Below are 20758 nucleotides of genomic sequence, written 5' to 3'. Positions count from 1 at the left end.
CTTTCCAACTCAGAGATGCCCCTACTGTAGCACAGTATGACTGCTTTGTGAATCAATGTTCAAAGCTAACGGGAGCTACATATTTATGCACTGAAGCTCTTCTATATTCCACCCACCAGTTTACAGCACCAATAGATGAAAAAGGTTTGAAAAAGATTAGGCTCCCTCTTTAACCTCCGAACGCTATAGAAGGCGACACACTGGAGTCCTAAAGATTAAAGGCAGCACACTGCAAGAGGATGAGCGCTTCTGAGATTAGAAATATAGATAACAAAACCAAGAAAAGGGGATTGTAACTGCTTCATTATAAGTATTATCCACTGGCATGAAAGCATGACTTCAACACCTTTCTTCATTTTTTTGAAGAACTGAGCCTCATAGCTTCTGTATCTGACAGGATCTGAAAGGATCTTACAAAAACTTTTGGAGGCAAGAGGGCCTTCTCAGTTATTCACCACACACCAGACTACTGAGTAGGATCAAATGAAAAAGTTCATCGTATTTGTAGTTGGCATGTTAAACTGCACTGGGCAAAAGTTATTGCCTGCACTAATTCTGTCTCTGCTCCTCCAGTTTTGACACTCTAAAAGTACCTGACGTACACTCATCAGTCAGCACAGCTCCCACAGGAAAATACCTAGGCCATCAGAGCAATCTGGCTGGGAATCAGAAATTAAATTTTTCCCTTATTGCAGAGATTAAAACAAATCCACTGGTTTAGACCAAACAGATTTTTTCTCTTTTAAATCTGCTGTGAAGTTGCTTGAAAGTTACTGTGCAGTAATTGCTTCACAATTAGCTGGCCAGCTACAGATCACTCGGTCATTTCCTTGTTTTACACAGCAATGGGAAATGTAGGAGACTTAGCAGATTTAATTATCCTATAACATGATTTTACTGAATTTCAGCCAGCCTCACATTAAGGATATCATTTGTGTACATGTTATTATTTCTCTGTTTCTACTGAACAAAGAGAATCAATTTGCCTCCACGTGGAGCAAAGCAGGTACTTCCAGAAAGACGCCAGTGAAGAGCTGCAGTAAGTACAGGGTTTCAGCACCCAGGGGAGACCCACAGAACATTTGTCAGAAACCTGCCTTGTATTTGGCAGAAATTTGGCAAAAATTACTTGAATCAAAGATATTTCAACAAAACACTTCAAATTTCACTTCAGACTTCTGGGGGGGCTTATGATAGAGTTATAATGCATGCTATTATACCTTTCAATTTAGTAAAACTTGGGTATAGCATTGAACGGAATAAATACCTTTTCACTCTTATGTTCTTTGTCTGCATCCTGATCTTTGCTGACTTTGATTCCCTTAGGCTGTATGGCAGAAACGACCTGAAAAACAATGCATATATTACACACATTAGAAAGAGCATTATAGCTGCAAAACAAACATCCAAAAGTTAGGTAATGACAACAATAAAGCTACCCAGTGCACTCTTCATTTTGCCCCATGTAGAAGGACATTGCAGTGCAGCCTTTCAATTACATTCTTTTAGTGAATTTACAAACATTCTCTACTTTTTTTAGTGCTCACTGTTTGATATCTAGCCCCATCTCTTCATTTAATTAAACATTACTCTGTAGTCAACAATGTACATCCTTGATACAGAGCTCAATATGGACTCCTGAAGTGTCAGTTCTTAATTATTCAGATAGAGACCAGTGTCCATGTACACAGACACCTTATAAAAGAGAGCATGCTTAGCCTCCACGTAATATTCCTCCTTGCTGTTCTTTATTCTTTCAAAATGTAATATATTCCCACTCCTCTGGCAGCACGTTATTTTGGTGAAGGGGAGTTGGGACTGCGCAGCACTGCTGAAAGTCTGTGATGTCCAGTTTCCTACAGCCTACAGTTCAAAGCAAAGCAACTCAAATGTCAAGTTATCCGTCTTTCCCTTGATCTCTCTAGATTGACTAAGAAAGTAAGGGTCAGAGATGCAGCTGAACACTTGAATGTTCTGACAGATTTTTGGATCTTTTCTGTGAAAAAGCTGATACAGAAAGGGAGCCAACTCAGTTACCATCACTATGATTTTTGCCATCACTGCTTGAGCACCTTCCTAGCATAGCTGGTGAAAGACTTAATAGATTTTGAAAGATTCCCTGGAGCACTGGAAAAATAATGGACACAGTTGTGCCAGATTTGTCTACAGTTGTCAAAAAAGTCTCCTCAGGTCTACTAATCCACCAAAATTCTCAATTAAATTGTCAGATTATACCGAAAGTACATAGAAGTCTTGGGGGTTTTGTGTGTACTCCAAGCCAGGCAGAACTGTATGCCTTTTCTTACTAAGGCATTAAAAGGTTTCTTGCCTTGGCCTTGCAGATGAGGAGGCGTCTAAATGTCTTGAAATTTAACTTGCTCCCAAATAACTACTTCAGGTCCCTTTGATGACATATTTTACACAGAGTTGCTAGTGTGAATCTGGCTAATTTTAATTACACTTTTGTTCATTTGGATAACAGTATATTTTTAGATTATGAAATATGAACAAATTAAAATACACAGGGCCAGATTCAATTACATGGGTGGGAGAACTGAATTAACACCTAGTCAACAGATTTACATCTACTTGATTTACATCAGAGAAACACAGTTTCAAATCAGGCCAGACAAGTAATCAATCAATCACGTGGTCTATAAGCAGAAACTCTGACTGAAAGGATGGACACAAAAATTGATAGAACTTGCTGAAAGAAACTTAGCCAAGTTTAAAATGAGTATTACACATTTATGAAGTTTTGGAATAAAAACAGAAATAAACTTACTTTTGGTATGTTAGACAAACCCTGAACCACAAACACGACAGGATTTCCCGCATTCTTGATAGCTTCTACTGCTTCCTCGTGTGTGGCGTTTTGTAGGTCTATCCCAGAAACCTAACAAACAATGTTTATTTTTATTAGGTAGCTTGTTTTTGGCACAGAGTCATTACAAGAGATCACACACATTCACAGAAGATTTAGCATATCTGAGGAAGGTACCAAAAGCAGTCAAGAGAAATTATTTTTAAATTATATTTCCATGATGGTTTAAGGAGAAGTATATTACTTAGCCTTCATAATTAAAAGACGGCCATATGTTTCCCAAAGCAATCCTTCTAGATAAAACCATAAGAAATAATATTGTCAGAGAATGCTAGATATAATGGCAGGTATAATACAACTCTTTCAGATTTTACTTGTTTGTGAACTAAACCTGATTTGAAACAATTTTTCAAGACTTCACACAAAACCCTAAAGCACATACAAGAACAGCACTATCAGCTTGGGAACCCAGATTCTGTAGTATTCATCTGGAGAAAAATGAGTAAAAAAATCAACACAGAGCCAGAGATGAGAGCCAGGAATGGCCTTCTCCCCTACGGCAACTGCCAGAATCAAGGATTTCTCCCAAATAATAGTTAATCAGACTTTAACTATTCCAAATTAACACACACAAAATAACAGACCAAATTTCAGTACGAAGAGTCTGTTCTTCTATATATTATAACTTATGCTTATAAAGGTATGCTATAACTTATTACTCATTTATATGGGAAGAAGGCACTCTCATTTTTTTCATTTCCCCATCAGATACCAGAATCTATCTTTTCTTAAGCATAGAAGAGAATGTTAAAAGAGCTCCATAGTCAGACCTTAAAAAAAGAAAAGCCATCAGGGGTTTCTTTTGGTTTTCAAAACACAGTGTTGTCAATACTTCATGAAGTGGTGGCAGTATTTTGTCCCTCTCTCCTCCCAAAGCTGTTTGAGTCAATCTTTATTTCTTAGAACGAAAAGGTAGGTTTATCTGCATTTACCTCAAGTATTTTATCTCCAGTTTTTAAAGCCCTTGTTCTTCCTGCTGGGCTGTCTTCCAAAACTTGTTTGATAAAGATCCCTTTAAGTTCTTCTCCATTCTTCAGGCGCTTTATGACAGTTTGTCCACCAACAATACTGATTCCAAGAGACACATGAGGGTCTCTAAAGATCTCAACACTGAAAAAATACATGCAGTAGTTTAACAGCTTGAAACAGTTTTTTAAACTATAAATGCAAAGCCTTTAATAAATGTAAGCTTCTGGTCTTACAAGAAGATTTAATAGAGTAAAGGGATGAGAGCATTTTTCAGCTTCTGGCTTTAACAGACGGCAGCTTCCTACCCTCAGTAGACCTCACTCGACAAAATGAACAAAATTCTGCTGCCAACCCATGCCCACTGCTCTTCCAAATAGGCTTTTATTTCAGAGAAAGTCAGGGTAAAACAGGCAGGTCTTCAAGTAAACACTCAGCCTCTTTCACTTTGAGCAACTTGTCTGGAAATGGCAAATACTACAAGTGGTATGCTAGACAAATAATAAAGCATTTCATATAACTTTCTGAACACTGACTTCAGTGTATCAGATGCATATTAATCAGCTTAAGCAGAAATTTTCTGATCATATTTTACTTAGGACCACAAAAACAATTCACCTAAAAATGTTAACAATACAACAAGGATGTGGCTAAAACTTGGCTTGGCAATTTGGAATTCTGCCATTAAGTTTAGCACGGAACCCATGGAAAAGGAGACAGCAGCACTATGTGCATTGTTCACACCTAATAGTTATTAAATGAGCAAGAACTTGTAGGTCATCCACAACGTAAACCTGCCAAGCTTTCCCAAGTCAGCTGTATAAATAGAAGGCATAATTCTGTTGAACATCTGTTAAAACTTCACTGTATCTAAGAAAGCCCAAGGTACACAAGTACCTTAAAGTTATTGGCAGAGGAGGGGAGAAAAAAAACCCATGAGAACTAATTGGGCTCACAGAAAAAAAGACATAAGGTAAATGAGAAGAAATAATGTAATCATATGAACATACGTCCGTGGTGGTCCCCAGTGGCTGAAGTTTGGAGTTTCTTCTCCTTCTCCTTCTTCTCTCTCAGGTAATTCACTAATTGGGGGCAGAGGGAGAGGAGGAATAAAAAAATAAAAAAGGCATCACCCATGCCAGGTCGCAATTCCTTGCATATTTTATATCTGGCAGTGAGACAGCAACGCCTTCTCACACTGTCCAGTTTAAACCAAATGTGCAGAGTCAACAGACTAGACAGGAATTTTTGTATTTAGGTTTAAATGTACTTAAGGAATGCTCCAGAAATAAACATGATGGGCAGACCAAATTTATAAGCTGTTCTGTGATACACAAATCTGCACTGCATTTACTCATTCAAAATGACTATTTAAGCAATTAACATTTACTTTCTGATAAATATGCTGTGATTCTTATAGAGGGATATAAACATGATAAAACCAGTCTAGCTGACCAGAAAGCAGATCATGATGCAACTGGGAGAACAGATCCGGTGTGTTCCATTAAACACCCCAGAACAGGGTGTTAATGAAACTTTTATACTATATGTGACCTATTCACAGAATAGGAACGGAAGTATGGAATTGCATGCCCCCACAGAAAGGTTGAAACAATACATCCTTGCACACATTTTCTGTAGATCCTGAGAGCTGTAAATGCTACTCTTAAACTGCAAAAAGGAGGTAGGATATTGTGCTGGAGAAATAATCCCCTCACCTTATTGTTGAGCTGCTTTCCCTCTGAGGGAAGGTTACAGATGAATTAGGGAGGTGCTGAGGATTTGAATCAACAGGCCCCCAAAGCAGATCCACTACCCACTCACCCAAAATCGGTGGGGAAAGAATGGGACACTTGACAGATGTGGCAAATATCTACAACCAGTGCCAGCTCAAGGTTTCTCAGCACCACTGGCAAGACTAAAATTTCCTGCACAGGCCTCAGAGCCATGGCTGAACTGCTCTTCCCAAAAGGAAGAACAAAGGAAGAGCTCCTTAAGCAGTAATGATCAATGCTGCCGGTAAAGGCTACGTCCCTCTCCTCCAGGCCACATCCATACTCCCCTCACTGTGGAGTAAGTGAAGTAGGTGGCAGAGCCACTCGCACTTTTCTGTCCCAGTACTCAGGGAAGGAAACGTGGGAAGTAAAGATTCAATAAGGTTGTAAGGCAAAATTCAGCTCCTTCGGCAAAAGTCATAGAACTGGCCATCTGTGTACATCTTACTGTTTCACACAGCTTTTAATGATCAGTCAGCTAAGTAAAGCAAGAAGACAGTTAAGATCATTAATTGAAAATCTTCCAAAAACTGAAATCTCTCTCCATACCTGCACAACTCTGTTCTAGGCTGAGCTAAGGTGGTTACTCTCCCAGATTCCGGGTTCTTGGAAACAACATAATCCTCCCCTTTCAGTTCTTCCTTTTCAATAGCTTCCAGATCAACAGCAAGCCCAGGTCCTTTAGAGTCAATCTGAAGCTTTGTACCTGAAGAAGAAAAGGTGTAGATGTAAACTTTTGCTTCCTCTGTCCCTGCATCTACCAGTTATCACCCTTGGAAATAAACCCCTTGGCTCACCATGTTCCAAATGTGGATGTTGTGTGATGATCAAGAGGCTTAGAGATACAGAACATTTATTTTTGAAGGAAATTTAAACCGCACTAAACACTTTTTTATAGCACCTTGCTTCTGATGTACATGCAGTCAAGTAATAACAGGAAACGCCAAATCTTTGTGGAGCTGAAACGTGCTTAGGTACAACTTGCATGATGGACACTCCTCACAAAAACACATGATTAGAAATAGTGAATCCATCCTTTATGCAGGGAGAGCGGTGCAAAGCCCTGCTCCAGCACAGAACCCCATCACACTGGGGAAGACTGATGTCATTTTGGTGACATAAGTATCAACATTAATTGAACCACCAGAGCTCCTTGCAAGAGTCATCAGTCTGCCGCTGTAGTTTACACAGTGTCTGCTGTACAAGATGCAGGTGACAAAGAAAGGAGACAACCCAACCGCCTTTCTCCCAACCAGTGAGTGCTATCTCAGGCAGGCTGATAAATTTATTTCTCTGATGATCTACCAAATTCTAACCTTCCACCTCTGGCCATCTGACAAGGAGAAACTTCGCTTCTGAGCACAGATTACAAAACCAAGATATGGGGCAATTATCTACCATAGAGTTCAGTTGCAAATTTTGGTTGTGGTAAAGTTACCTCCACAGCCTGTCACTTTTTTTTTTTTTAAAGTGCAAAAAATCTATAAAAATCAGCAAAAGTGACTGAGACAAATTCCTGACAGAAATTACAGGCATGAGCTACTGTACTTATGCATGGAGTCCTACTGTGGACATAGCTACACAGAAGAAAGTGATTCTCCACAGGCAGGACAAAGCTGCAGCCACTTTCAATATCACTTGTGACAACTGTAGGTAAAGATTTGGAGGAGGAAGCAAGATTATGAAGCTGAAACTTATTTAAAGCCAGACCGTCTTGAGCCTGCAGAATTCTTCATTTGAATATTTTATCATTTGAAAGAATCTGTGTTTTGGTATAAAATTTAAATTTGTAAATACGAAATTATAAGATAAAGAAAAAACTTCTTACAAACCTAAATCCATCTTGGTTTTTGCTCCTGACTGGGTAGTTTCAGTATCAAATATGTCTTTTTGGTAGCCACTGTGTCCTGTGGTTCCAGAAAATAGTGAACTTACACTAGCATTTTCTTCACACTTCACAGAGGAGAAAAAAAAGTAATTAAAGTTAGAAAGCAATAGTATCAACTTGTACAGGGGTATTTGACATGAACATTGATTTTTACAGCAAACATTCACATTTTCTCAACTACATTGATATTTATTCAGATAACTATGAAATACTAACTTCTCATTTATGCACTATATTAAGAAGAGGCATGAAAAATGTTACATGCAATTGCAATATAAAGCAACTCCATCTTTCTACTTGCCTGTAATCCACACAAGAAGTTCTTTACTTTTGCTCATTTGCTGTTTTTAAGTAACAAATGTAGAAATTTAATATTGTGCACTCTGCTATAAAACTGTCACTAGGAGCTGCATTTTAGCCTGTTTATGTACATAGTGCATAAGGGGACAAGTCAAACAAAACCTGAAGTTCTCTATGGCTCTGATATTAAATGCTTTTCCACCTCAGTTTTTTCACATAAAAGCATACATCTCGGAAGCTGGTGCATGGAAGGCTGATATTATCACTTTTTTGTTTGGCAAGTGAATGAACAAAGAAAAAAATAATTCTCAGAATACTTGAGGAAGACATATAAATAAGAGTTTCGCAATTTACCTGAAGCTCTCTCTCCTTCTACTCCTTCATCCACCAGTATGCTTGCTACAATTGCTTCCGCCATATCATTTTTCACTCAACTGCACTATCATCTGGCTCAAGGAACTGATATGGATTAAAAATAATGAGGAAAAGAGGCAGCTCCTTTCACTGACATTGCTGCTGAAGCCCCTGAACTATTAAAAACCATGAAGTGACACTCTGCTATTACTGACATGCACCATATTAGTACAGCTTGCAAAAAAGAACTGAGCCCACAAGTCAGAGATGGGAAAGAAGATGCAAGCACAGGATGCCTGTAAATACACCAACCACAGCACGTATCTCATTCAAGCAGTTAAATATACAGACACTAAGTAACCAAAAGAACCTTCGAAAATGTACAAAAGGAGAGACTGGTGTCTGTTAGAGGTACCCAGATCTCATCTAGTAATTAAAACACTAGAAAGACTCCTTACAGAGTTTAGGCCTGGAATTTGCCTTGAGCTATGGGTCCCATGGTCAGGGTACAGCACTGAGACCAGCACAGCACTCCTTACCATTTGATCTTTATTGAATGGATATTCCAGGGGCTGTTTTGGACTTAAGTTAACACTGGATCTTAAGTCTTGTATGTCAGTAGTCTCAAGTTGTTTTGCCCATCGTTCTGTATCAAGGTTCCTCTCTGAAGTTGCCTTCCGTCCACACGATGCATCATATTTCAGGAAGTCTGAATCTTCTTCATACTCATCATCCACCAACATTTCCCGTTCTTCATCCATTTCTTCTGTTCGAGGTTTCAGAAATTCATGCATCTCCCAGGACTCCTTCTCATACTCATTGTCATTTTGAGAAAGCTGAAATGACCTTCCCAAGTCCAAACTTGGTTCATCAACAAGTTCTTCTTTAAAAGGTGTTTCATCTCTGAAACCCTGCATAAAACATTACAGGAATATAGATTTTACATTATGTTTCTTGCTAATGCTTTTAAAACTATGTTTTATGTTAGGCCCATATTAAAAGTACATCCTGATTTTTAAAGTGAAAATCTTCTACCCTTTGCATTTTCTAAAAGAAAATACACTCTCTGACTTATGATTTTAACACTAAAAGTAGACATTGCAATTTTTTTTAAAATATAAAGAAATTTAAGTTGCATAGCTTAGATATTGCTGCAGCCATTGAGAATAACCAATCTGGACTTAAGTTAGGGAATAAGAATTATTAAAAAACACTAAAAAACCTACAGGAAAAAGTATATATAAATCCAGCTAAAGTATCTCTGTGCTCCAGACTTATGTGCTATTGCTTTATGAATGCATGTACATTTCTTGCAATACCATCGGCTAAATAAAAAGCAGCCTGAGTTTGCTTATGCAACAATATCAGCAAAAAAAAACCCCAACAAAAACAAAACCAACAAAACAAAAGTCACATTTGTTTGTCCCTCTCTTGGGTATTCCATATAATATTTTAACCTGGGGGAGAGGGGAAATGGATGACCCACATCCTAAAAAAAAAAAAAAAAAAAATTTTTATAGAAAGAGTGCTCAACTTTCTACTGAATTCAAACCACAGAGCAACAAACCAAAAAACCAAAGAAAAAAACCAAAAGAAAAGGTATTAAAACCCACTCTGAAAGATCTCGCTCAACAGTTCTTTTTCTGGGATTTGTCGCGTGCCTCCCCAATTTCCAATGCTCCGTGCTTCTCCTAAACCAGATGGAGTGCTCATGGAGTGAGTCTGCACAGGCATCTGAAATTTTATGCCTTGCAACGCTACCAGAAAGCTTGCCACACACAGAAAGCTTTTCCTCTCTTTTCTTCAGGCCACCAAGTATGTATGCCCAAACCGATCTTCAAGGCACCGAAACCCCAAACACTGAAACCAATCTACAGATTCAGGGGTCCTCAATCAAAATGTTTTTCTTTCTGCTTCCTGCCCCTTCCCAGACTCCCCAAGGTATTTCTGACCTTTAGTGTCAGAATCTTGTTTTGTTAGGTTTGTACAAATGCAGAAGAAGAAAGAAAAACAGACGCTGCCAAAATGTTCGCATAGTTCAAATGAGAGGCAGGAGAGAAAACAAGAGACAGACGAGCATAACGAAACAATGCAATGATACTAGCTGGCATGAAAGCAGAACATTAGCAATCTAGAAATTAGCACATTTTTCATAAGCATTAAATGTTGCTTTAATCTATTTGACCTGTGTACCTCAATCTCAAAAAATACCCAGCCTGAAGAGATTCTAATTCTCTTCATCTTTACTTCATTTTGTTTCACTTCACTTCTGCAGCATCATTCTCCAAACACTTCTGTAAGAGGCACCAACTTCATCATTGTATAAAACAGTTGACTTAGCTCAGAACCACACAGCAATTTGTATTACCATCTCCTGATACAGCACTTAGGTATGTATAATCACAGACTGCTGCACTGCAGTAGCAGACGCTACCAATGGAATAGGGAATACTGCAAACATGACAGTAAAGTCTACTGTTGTAGCACATAAAATCTTCCAAGTTCTTTTTTTTTTTTTTTTTTTTTTTAAAGTCAGCTTCGTCAGCACTATGCTAGTGCATAAGAGTGGAAGCCATCATGACACACCACTCTTGGCTCTTACGTGAACAGGCAAGATAATAAATGGATGGAAATTTTATACTACTGCTCTAAGCTACTATCAATGCTGTCATACATAAGGTAAAACAAAATACAAGCAAATACCTCTGCGTGTATTTTGTACAAATTGATCATTCCAGTTTCTATATTCAGCAGAACTTTAACAAAATACTTTATTTTAAAATACTTAATAACAGTAGTTTTATTTAGGAAGCAGAGAAACAATCTGAGCTGGCAGAGGACTAATTGCTCTGCCAGGAACCCTTCCTATCCACCTGGAAAACAACGAACTCCATTTTACATCATGAAAATCAGTAAATATCATGTCCGAGCTAATTTCTACATAGTGTACCTACATCTACGCCATAATATTGCTCCTTTTGGTGGTTCTAATATACCATTTCACCATTGAAGATCTGTTTGTATCCAGAGACAGGTAGACATGTTTAGCAACAAGAAAATGTAGAATTTATTTTTATTACAGTGTTGCAGTTCTGGATGATCCTTTATGTATTGTCTTTTCTGGTCTAAAAAGAAAGCATTTACCAACGTGAATTAATAAAAATTTTGCAAAGCACCTGAGAACAGATGAAAATTGAAGAATATCCACATCTCTCAGTCTACACAGGTCAGTATTGCAATATTATTGCCTATTACCCTGGTATCTGAGTTTCTCACTATCTTTAGTGCCTCATCCTCCCACAATAAACAGAATTATTTCTCAGAAAATAAGAAAGAGGAGAATTGAGGAAGAGAGTAAAGAAATCACTCAGGACCACATAGGAAGTCTATGAAGACAAACAGATTTCAAGCTTGCCTTACACATTAGACTACTTTTTTGTTTTTCTTCATGATAATAAGAAGTGTTCTGATTCCATACCTTACTTTCTTCGCAAAGCTGAACCAACTACTTATGACTACTAATAATGTAGCACTCCTATTTCATATCCAAGGTAACCCAAGGTATTTTAATGACATAGTAAATTTGACAAGGCAGTCTGGGAACTGCATTGGTAAGTGCTATGCATATGCTTACTGTTCACAATACAATTAGTACACAGTTAGCTGTTAAGAGTCTTTTTCAGAGGGAATCCAGCCTGAAGTCTATCCAATACTTAAGTCTTACCTGAAGGACATACTATTTTTTTACTTTAAAACATCATTTCCTGTCCATATAAACTTAAACTTAACCAGAAGAGTAACCAAATACCTGTGGTGCTTCAAGTATTATTGAGAAATTAATATTATCTATTGGTTCTGGAGATCCAGGGCTGGTTTTAATGTTGCTGGAATCCACACTGTGCATGTTCTCCTCCTCTTTGCTTTCTCCCTAAGAAAGACCATCAAAATGATGAGTCAGGAAAACAAACAAAAAAATTCCCACATTTTTCAATAAACTAAAAGAGAGAGGGAGAAGCAGCCATTAGAAAAGAGACGGGAAAAAGTTACAGAATTATAAAACAGGGAAGTCATAAATGGAGAAGACAAAGGCAACAACTTTTATTCTTTTAGCATATTAGTACAGATATAGTGAAAAATAAAGAGATGTATAGGAAAAAAGACAAATACAAGGATATGAACAATGAAATATCACTTTTTAGAAAATGAAAGAATATATTTAACAGCCTTCCTACATTCCTATTTTACTACTCCTCTACCACTTTGAATTACAAGCACTTTCTATTAGATGGTGCCTTAATTAATTTTGCCTGGGTGCCCTTGATGAACAATACTGCAGTGTTCTCAAGTAAACTACTGTCTGTTCCAAAGCCCTGACTCTAGAAAAAGGAAATTCTACTTGAATTTACAGGCTTGACTTCAAACAGATTAAGTTTCTTTGATGTCAGTGGAGCTCAAGCAAGCACTTAGCAGTGTCTTAGAGTGAAATGGACTTCAGCACATATTTAACTGATTTGCTGAATTGCTCAAACCGTGTTACACCTATGCATAGGGCCAGTGTGCATAGGTTTGCCCAGACATGTCTTCTGATTCCACGTGGATGTTCTTTCAGGAGGAACTTGAGAATGCTGGTTTTCCAGTCAGACCTTTTGGACATTGAGCTGCTCATTCGCTGGCTAGCCAGAATTTCTGGACATGTCAAGGTGTACGCATAGCAACTTAGTTGCCTTCCACATGCACACATGCTTCTACCCTGAATTCCACCCCCCCACCCCCAATACAACAACCCAATCTACACATATCATAGAATCAAATGGAAAAAAAAATCAGTCCTTACCACCAAAGGCTTGCAGATTCCAAGAGAAACTGTACCTGGGGGCACCGATTTCAATACTTCCACTGCCTCTGCTAAAGTGGCGCTGTCCAAATATTTCTCGTTTACAAAAACTAAGCGGTCACCCGGTAAAAGCTCACCCCCACGTTCGGCTACTCCGCCTGCCACCAAAGAGCTGATCACAATGGCTGTTCTTGTTGGATCTAAGGGATCCTGGGGGAGGAGGGGGGGTAAAAAAAAAAAAAAAAAAAAAAAAAGAAAGAAGTCAAAGCCCCCAGAAAGATGATGTTTATTTTGAATATGTAAAGACCACTTAAGCACGTTCATCATCTAATGCTACAGAACTGAAGCTTGCTGAGACGTCCAGAAGGACTGACTACTAATACTGCCAAGGCTTACAGTTTATAAAAAGAAAGGTTTGCAGTAGGAAGATATTCTGTCACTTGCCTAATCCATTAGGAAATTTTAAGATCTGAAAACTGACTGATACCCTGCCTGCCCTCTTCTTACATACACAGAAACGGCCAGGCCAACCTGCAAATAGAAAAACAATACTGGCAGTCTTCCACAAGCCTCCATCCAGCCTGGTATGTGCTAATGTTACATAAAATAACCATTCTGCATGCCACTCAAGAGCTCCATAGCAGCAAAACTGATGTTAAAAGAAATCATTGCAAGATCAGAAATTAATTAAAATATTATTAAATTGAAAGTAAAAATCAAACCCAAAACATTCAAGAAATAGCAGTATACATTTGCTATATTACTGCAGTGTTCCTGCTTTGTCAAATCTGCATGACAACTTATAAAAGACATTTTCTCCACCCATGAAGCTTCCTTAACAGAGAATACAGGGGTCTGCAACAGAAGAGTAACTAAGATTATTACTGAAGACAAGGAACACTGTAGTGGTGTATACAGAGGAATGTGAAGTAGAAAATATTATACATGTTGGAGAGGCTGTAAACTGATGCAAAGATATTCACTTCACTTAATTTTTTTTCCAGTATTAGCCTTTGCATTGTGTCATGTACCATTTCTATCATGCATTTGGCCATTTAAAAATTCATCCTCAATCCAATGAAATGATCATAAGTTATTATATAATGGCAGAAAGATATGCAAAAAAAAATTATGGTTTTTTTTGTTTGTTTCCTTGCTTGTTTTTTTTAAGATTAGAATTAGCCTTTCTCTCCCTTGCTAAGGGCTGAAAGTTCAGAAATGCTCCTTGTATGCACTGGGTCTTCAAATGCATAATCATGTACTATTTTTCCCTCAGGACTTGCATCTTATTCAGGGCACGGGAGGGATAAAAAAAGGCCAAAATTCAAATCACAAAGACCACCATGAATTCAGCACCTCAGTGTTAATTTGAAAACAGGAATGCTTTTTTAACTCTTTATTTTTATATAACTACACATTGCTTTCCAAGGGAACATGTTTTTTTAAGGTATGTGCAAACATATGATGCAATGAATGTAATATCTGTAAATGGCTGAAATTAGAGAACTGAAATGAGAGTTCAGCAGGAAGAGCCATGCTGAAGCTGAATTCAAGTAAATACATAATACTAATAATTCTCTCCAGTTCTACCGCTTAATCCTGCCATTTTATAATCTTCCCAAACACTGGGTATCCGCATTGTACAGAAGAGGCTTCCTTGCGAGTATCATGTCTTGATAATCAAGCCCAGCCACCTCCCTCTGCTGCGCAATGGTGTTCTGCCTACTGAACCCGTGCCAATATGCTTGGGCTGTCCGACTGTTTATGCTCAAACCTGCCTCACACAATGCCGAGGGGAAAGGATTTCATTTGTTTCAAATAGCAAGCTATCCATGTTCCGTATACACTTTGGAAATTTTTAGAAACAGAACAAACCCAAATGCAGAAAGTCCAGAAGAAGAATCCAAAGGATTCCAAGATGTAAAAAAAGAGGTTTTACTTTAAGAGTGTTGAATTTTGAAAATGTAAAGTTACTGCTGCCCTTTGTGTAGAGAGTCAGCTTTGCCTGCCCTTGCCGACAAAACCATGTGCCTAACCATCCTGATGACAGCTGACCACAGAACAAACACTCCGCTTGACACGGACTTTTGAGATGTTTTTAATTTTTGGGTTTGCTCCAATGCAAAATAAAAATAACCTTTTGGACTTCTTTGCAAAACCAGGATCGTGTTGAGACAGCCGTTTTCGAGCAAGTAAGGCACTGTTCACATTAGGAAGGCTCTGCTAATAGAACTAAACCAGCAAGTTTTCCTATCATGGGCTCATCTTGCCATGGCAAGCAAGGTTTATGCTGGTTCCCTAAATGGGTGAACGCTCTCTCAGCAAAACTACACCTTTGCCAACACAACAGCTTTTATAATGTGACTTTTGCTGGCTTAGCTATATTAATAAAAAATGAACAAAACAAAACCGGCACTCATCCTTACTGATGCAGATAAGCTGACAAAAATTTGCAAGTGAATGACTGGCCCAGTAATTATGGCGCTGGCTGAGAATGTGGGAGAACCAGGTTCAAATTCCTGCTCTTTCTGATCCAAAGCTGCTCTTTTTTGGATTCCAGATCAGAACCACTTAAGTAGGACATGGGAATCTCACCATTAGCTTCTATGCAGATATTCAAGGTCAGTGGCCTAACTATCACATTTCTGATGAGAAACAGTCCTGTTTCAACTTAAGTTTTCACTGAAATAAAAACATTTTGGCTTCAATAAATCATCATATTTTGGTAAGATATAATTTAGCTGAAAAAGTGTTCCAACCAGCTTTAATCCTCATGCTAAAAAATGAACGTAGAGTTCCTGCAAACATACGCAGTTCCTATGCAGTAAAGTTTCAAGAACAGCATTGTTATCTTCGCTGCTTCGCAACATGCATCAGTGTAAGCCATGTATTGGAATTGCTTCATGAAAAGCAGCAGCAGTAATCTTAAAAAAAGGGGCCCATATTAAAAACCGTTGATCAGGCAAATACAAAACAGGGGTTATAATTACACTGCTGTTTTCAAGCAGAGGGAGCTATTGTACAGGAAGAGACGAGTGATATAAACTACACAGTGACAGGGCTAAGCCAGTAACGTGAGCAGTGCTGTAAAATCCTGAGCGTTTGTTACCAGTGACCGTGAATCACAATGCGATTGCCATGAGGAATGCAACAAAAGCCGCACGTGAAGACACAGACCTACTGAATTTCAAGGTGTAATCATTAATACATATTCTCTATAATTTAACATGAGGGTGACTGTAACTGTGGATTGCACTGTGCTTTTCTTATCAAAACAAAAGGAACAATGTTTTTTTGAAACCTTGCCTTACAACTTACACTCAAACCCGAATGCACCCTAAAGAACGACACCTGCTAAAACAAGACAGCAAACACTGAATTCACATTCACATCTTGTAAACAGTGAGTGCAACTGGCCTGCATGGGTTGTTGCCTTCTTTTTAAAAGAAAGCAGTGCTAGCAGCAGGCTAAAAACCAGATTCTTACCTTCTATACTAACTGCAAAAGGCAACTTCACTCCCACAGTGCCCTGAGGGACTTCGGGGCCACCTCCATGTTAACAGACCAGCTAGAGCCATATGAGGTTACTAACAGCACTAACTGCTACTGCACACCTACCCTAAGGCTCTTGATTCATTTTACTTGGCTCACATTAAGCCAGATAGTAGTGATTTTTAGTCACTAGCAGTCAGGACCGGATTTCAGTCTCTGCTTTAAAGTGAAAGGCTCATTTACTTGGATGGAGTTTACAGGCTGGGAAGAAACTCCTTCCTCAAACCCAGAGCTAAGATGTTGCTGTAATGGTACTCGGCTGGAATACTGAAGTGACTCAACTTCAATAGTTCAAGAAATTATTACATGACGTTGCATTACAGCAGAGGGAGTGTGCACAGGACAGCCCCATGCAATTTGGTCATCTTAAAATGGGCATGAACTGGGCTCGGTACATTTAAAGAGGAACTTTCAACTTCAGTTTACTGAAGGATTCCTTTACACAAATGAATCATTTATGAACAATGAGGAAAGGAATTGGACTGCAAAGTAAGGCTATCAGGAGACAAAACCCCTTAACTCACAAGCACTGACACAAATTCTTTTTTTAAAAAAGAATTACATGTAAAAAAGTTTGCCACTTGTACAAACGATGAAAGTTGACCACTGCCATGCACCAGCAGCAAGCCCAGGATGCTGGCCTCCAGGTAACCCTTTGAGGGACTGGTATGTTGTAGCTGTTGTCTTTTCCTTTGTGCTCGAGCCAGCCACAGAGTATATGAACTTGTTTAAAATAGTCACAATTTATTCATACTTAGCACACCATATATTTAACTACGTTGAACCATAGGTTTTCCCTTCCCCCCTACTGCTCCTCATCAAAATCCACAAATGTTTCCTGGAGCCCAGGTGTCAAATTTTTCTTCTTATTTTCAGAGCCTCATTTGTTCTGGATTCATTTAGCAATGCAGTCAAGCAGGGGCCACTGCAGTTGCTGCCTCTGGGATCCCTGGATTCGGAGCAGTATGAAGTCTCTTAAAAACCTGAGCTCTGCTAAAATGTTAAGAGTCCCATGAGCACCAAGTTAACAGAGTCCTACGTGCAATGCTGCTGGAGCGCGTAACTTTGTTGTGGCTTCAAGTGAGGGATTTGAACTTGCCATGGGCACCGAAGATTCACACTCAGTTAGCTATCAGAGGTCCTTAGGAAGCAAATCTGGAAACATAACCAATACAGCTTACCTCTGTCCATCACACTGGAAAATTAAAATGATAACAACCCACTGACTCTTTCCCTGTCCTTACCAAAATGTGAGGTTTCTGCAGCAGCCAAGAGAGGGCACTCCAGGCCAGCCCAGCTCCCGCACTACCGGAGGCGTTTCATGCTCCGAGAAGTCCATCCCCATCTGTCCAGCCCCCAGCATCAGCAGAGCCCTCGCTATGCGCAGAGGATGAGGAGCAGTCCGTCCGATGCAGTAGACTGTAGCTATAACTCGATTGGATGTAAGCAGCTACCACGTTTTCGGGGGTTTTGTTTGTGTTTTCCTTTTTTAAAGGCTCATATGAAAATGTAAGACAAAGCTGCGGGTGACTGACATTTACTGTGCAAAGTCACTCTCAGTTACAGGCTATATTAGTTTTGGCATCATTTAAGATCTAAATTCAGCTAGCCTGACTTCCTAGAATATTTTAGCTTTCTTCAAGCAACAAACTGCCTGCTGCCACAAAAACACTCCTCTGAAAACACACATCAAAAATAGCATGGCAAAGGATCCCAAAAGAAACAGTTTGAAACTTTTTTTCCTGTACCAATTTTGATTTATCTGAACAATTTTACAAGTGCCAATTTGTATACTGCAGGTTTTCGCGAGAGAGCCAAAACAAACACATGTTAGAGCTCAGAGGTCAGAGCAACCCAGCTTCATTACATTTTGCATGGGACCACTTCCAGGTCTAACATACATATCCATATTTAAAACTCTTCAGTTTGCAAGTGAATAAGATACCAGACTGAAAGACTCTTAAACACAACACTGTAGCATACTGTACAAGGAACATACACTCGTCAACAATGAAAAGGACCAAATGCATTTTATGTTCGTCTTACTATTACGTAGAACAAAGGCAGAACTGCGCATGAAGTAATTTACCTGTATGCTCAGTGTTGTGAAATTACTCAAAATACTCATCCAAGCTCTCATTTTGTGAAGTGCCACTCGTTCCCTTTGCAGAGCAACCCTCTACATACACACCAACAATGCCCACGGGATGCAAGAGTCAAGAACGATAAACAACCTGCAGCTTTTCCAAAGGCACTTCCCGACAGAAGGGGAAGAGAGGAAGAGCCAGCTGTGGAGTGAAGTCCAATTCCCTCCTTAAGGTGGCCTCAATTTAGGATTGAGGCTCAAGGTCCAAACCTTCTGCTCATTCACTCCCACATATTTACAGGAGTTGGCCGTAGGAACTGCCAAAGGTACTCTAAAGCCTGAAAAAACATCCCTGAGAAAGTGCTCAACTAGTTTTTGTTAGATCCACTGCATGGGCAATCAGACTGAAATTCAAAGCGTTTAAGACTTGTTTCTGCCTCTTCCACTCGTATTAGATTGCAGTCAGCAGGACTACTTAGGAAGACGACTACACAACGCACAGCCTCTGGCTGTACCAAAGAAATAAACTACAGGCCGATGTCCTGAAATAATGCAAACTTAAATACAGAACGGTATTCAAGGAGGAATGCTGAACTTTTCTGTGATGTAAGGCAAAGCACTGGAAATAAAACATAAGTATTTATTGATCTGCAGTGAGGGAAAAAAGCCATGAATTTCAGAAGCTCTAGCGTGCAGCCAGCATTAATCAAAACTTCTGTTGTGGGAAATGTCAGCAAAGAAACAGGAATTCACAGAGAAAGAAAAAAACATAAACAGAACATACAGAGCCACACCCAAAGGAGGAGAGAGAACAGCAAAATACGAGTAGGTGGCACAATGGGTTTCCCACACCAGGCTTTCATCATCTGCGATCTGAAATCATATCAGTCTTCTACAGCAAGAATGAACATGGTGGCCAGCAATTACTCAAACCCGCGTAGGTCTGGCAGAGCTGGCAAGCACTACGCAGTCAATGTTCATCTGCTGCGGAAGAGGGATAATGCAGCAGATAGTTGGGACAAAAGTGCCTCCAGGGAATGATCAAAAGAAAAAAAGATCTTACACACTACTGCTATTCTCAAATAAAAAGATCAAAGATAGGCATTGACTATGGTAGTTTTGAAAGTGTCACTGTGCAGTGGACTCAGGTGCATGTCACTATCTTTTAATTTATCAAACTTCTCTATCAACCTAAGGTTTCATCCACCTTTCATATTTGCTCTCAACAGAGCTAAAGTCACAGGGTTTACATTCATTAGACTCTCTTAATATCTTATACTTTCAGACTTTCCAGCTCCAGAAAAAACACACTGAATGCTGACTACAGGGAAAAACCACAGAGATAAGAACCCCCCCCAAACTCATAAGGAAATGGAGGAAAGCCACTGTGTGATGAGATAAAGAAGTGATAGAGATGTGTGGGAATAAAGAAAAAAAAATACTGATGAGCCACGGGAAAAATTATAAATGGTATCACCTACATAACCTACAGTCAGTGGTCTTAATGCACATTCTGGGTTTGATCAGCTTTCAAATTCAAATAATCGCTGAACTAAAAATCCACCAAGACAGCCCAGCTAGCACTTCCACCAGTTAGGTGTGCTGACCTCAACAGCGCTAACAGTCTGTGGAAGTGCAGTATGTGTTTTCAAACAAACCAGAGCTCTCGGCATGGAGAGCTTGCATCATAAACAGCAAACACAGGAATTACGGAAGATTTGCTACAGAAAAAACTGCAAAAGAAAAGTGAGGAGATAGGACAGGCCATTTTTTGCAACAAGGATCTGCAAACAGTGACTTGGCCCAAAGAAGACTTGCAACAGTACGGAGGGTGGAGAAGACAGAAAGGTAGGCAAAAAGGTTGCAGAGAATTTTAAGGCTACTGTGAAACACAGTGAGAACAGACAGAAAAACTCCAAGTGCAACAGTACTATTTGGATTAGGGGAGCAGCATCTTCCAGAAGGGTGAGGTATTAAGAAAACAGAATACGTCATAACTTCCACGAGTTTTCAGAATTCTTCATGCTTATCTGTCAGCACCAACATACACCTCAAATGTCATCGGTTCAGAACAACAGATTTGGAGCTGTCTGGGTTGAGCTTTTACATGCCCATTGCT

At 39.2% G+C, this 20758-nt stretch overlaps 1 protein-coding gene across 1 annotated transcript in view; it reads right to left on the bottom strand.

Annotated features, from left to right (window-relative positions):
- PATJ (PATJ crumbs cell polarity complex component) overlaps positions 1–20758 on the bottom strand; it is a 149740-nt gene that overhangs the window by 89181 nt on the left and 39801 nt on the right. The window contains exons 18-26 of the mRNA XM_050900983.1: positions 13005–13211; positions 11976–12095; positions 8707–9078; positions 7458–7578; positions 6175–6331; positions 4861–4932; positions 3817–3994; positions 2786–2896; positions 1268–1345 (exon numbers count right to left, since the gene is read on the bottom strand). Coding sequence (XP_050756940.1) covers positions 1268–1345; positions 2786–2896; positions 3817–3994; positions 4861–4932; positions 6175–6331; positions 7458–7578; positions 8707–9078; positions 11976–12095; positions 13005–13211 — 1416 coding nt within the window. The remainder of the gene's footprint in view (positions 1–1267; positions 1346–2785; positions 2897–3816; positions 3995–4860; positions 4933–6174; positions 6332–7457; positions 7579–8706; positions 9079–11975; positions 12096–13004; positions 13212–20758) is intronic.

The sequence above is a fragment of the Gymnogyps californianus genome, chromosome 8, assembly GCF_018139145.2.
Source record: "Gymnogyps californianus isolate 813 chromosome 8, ASM1813914v2, whole genome shotgun sequence".
Classification (NCBI taxonomy): Eukaryota; Metazoa; Chordata; class Aves; order Accipitriformes; family Cathartidae; genus Gymnogyps; species Gymnogyps californianus.
This window is presented reverse-complemented; position numbering and strand designations above follow the sequence as displayed.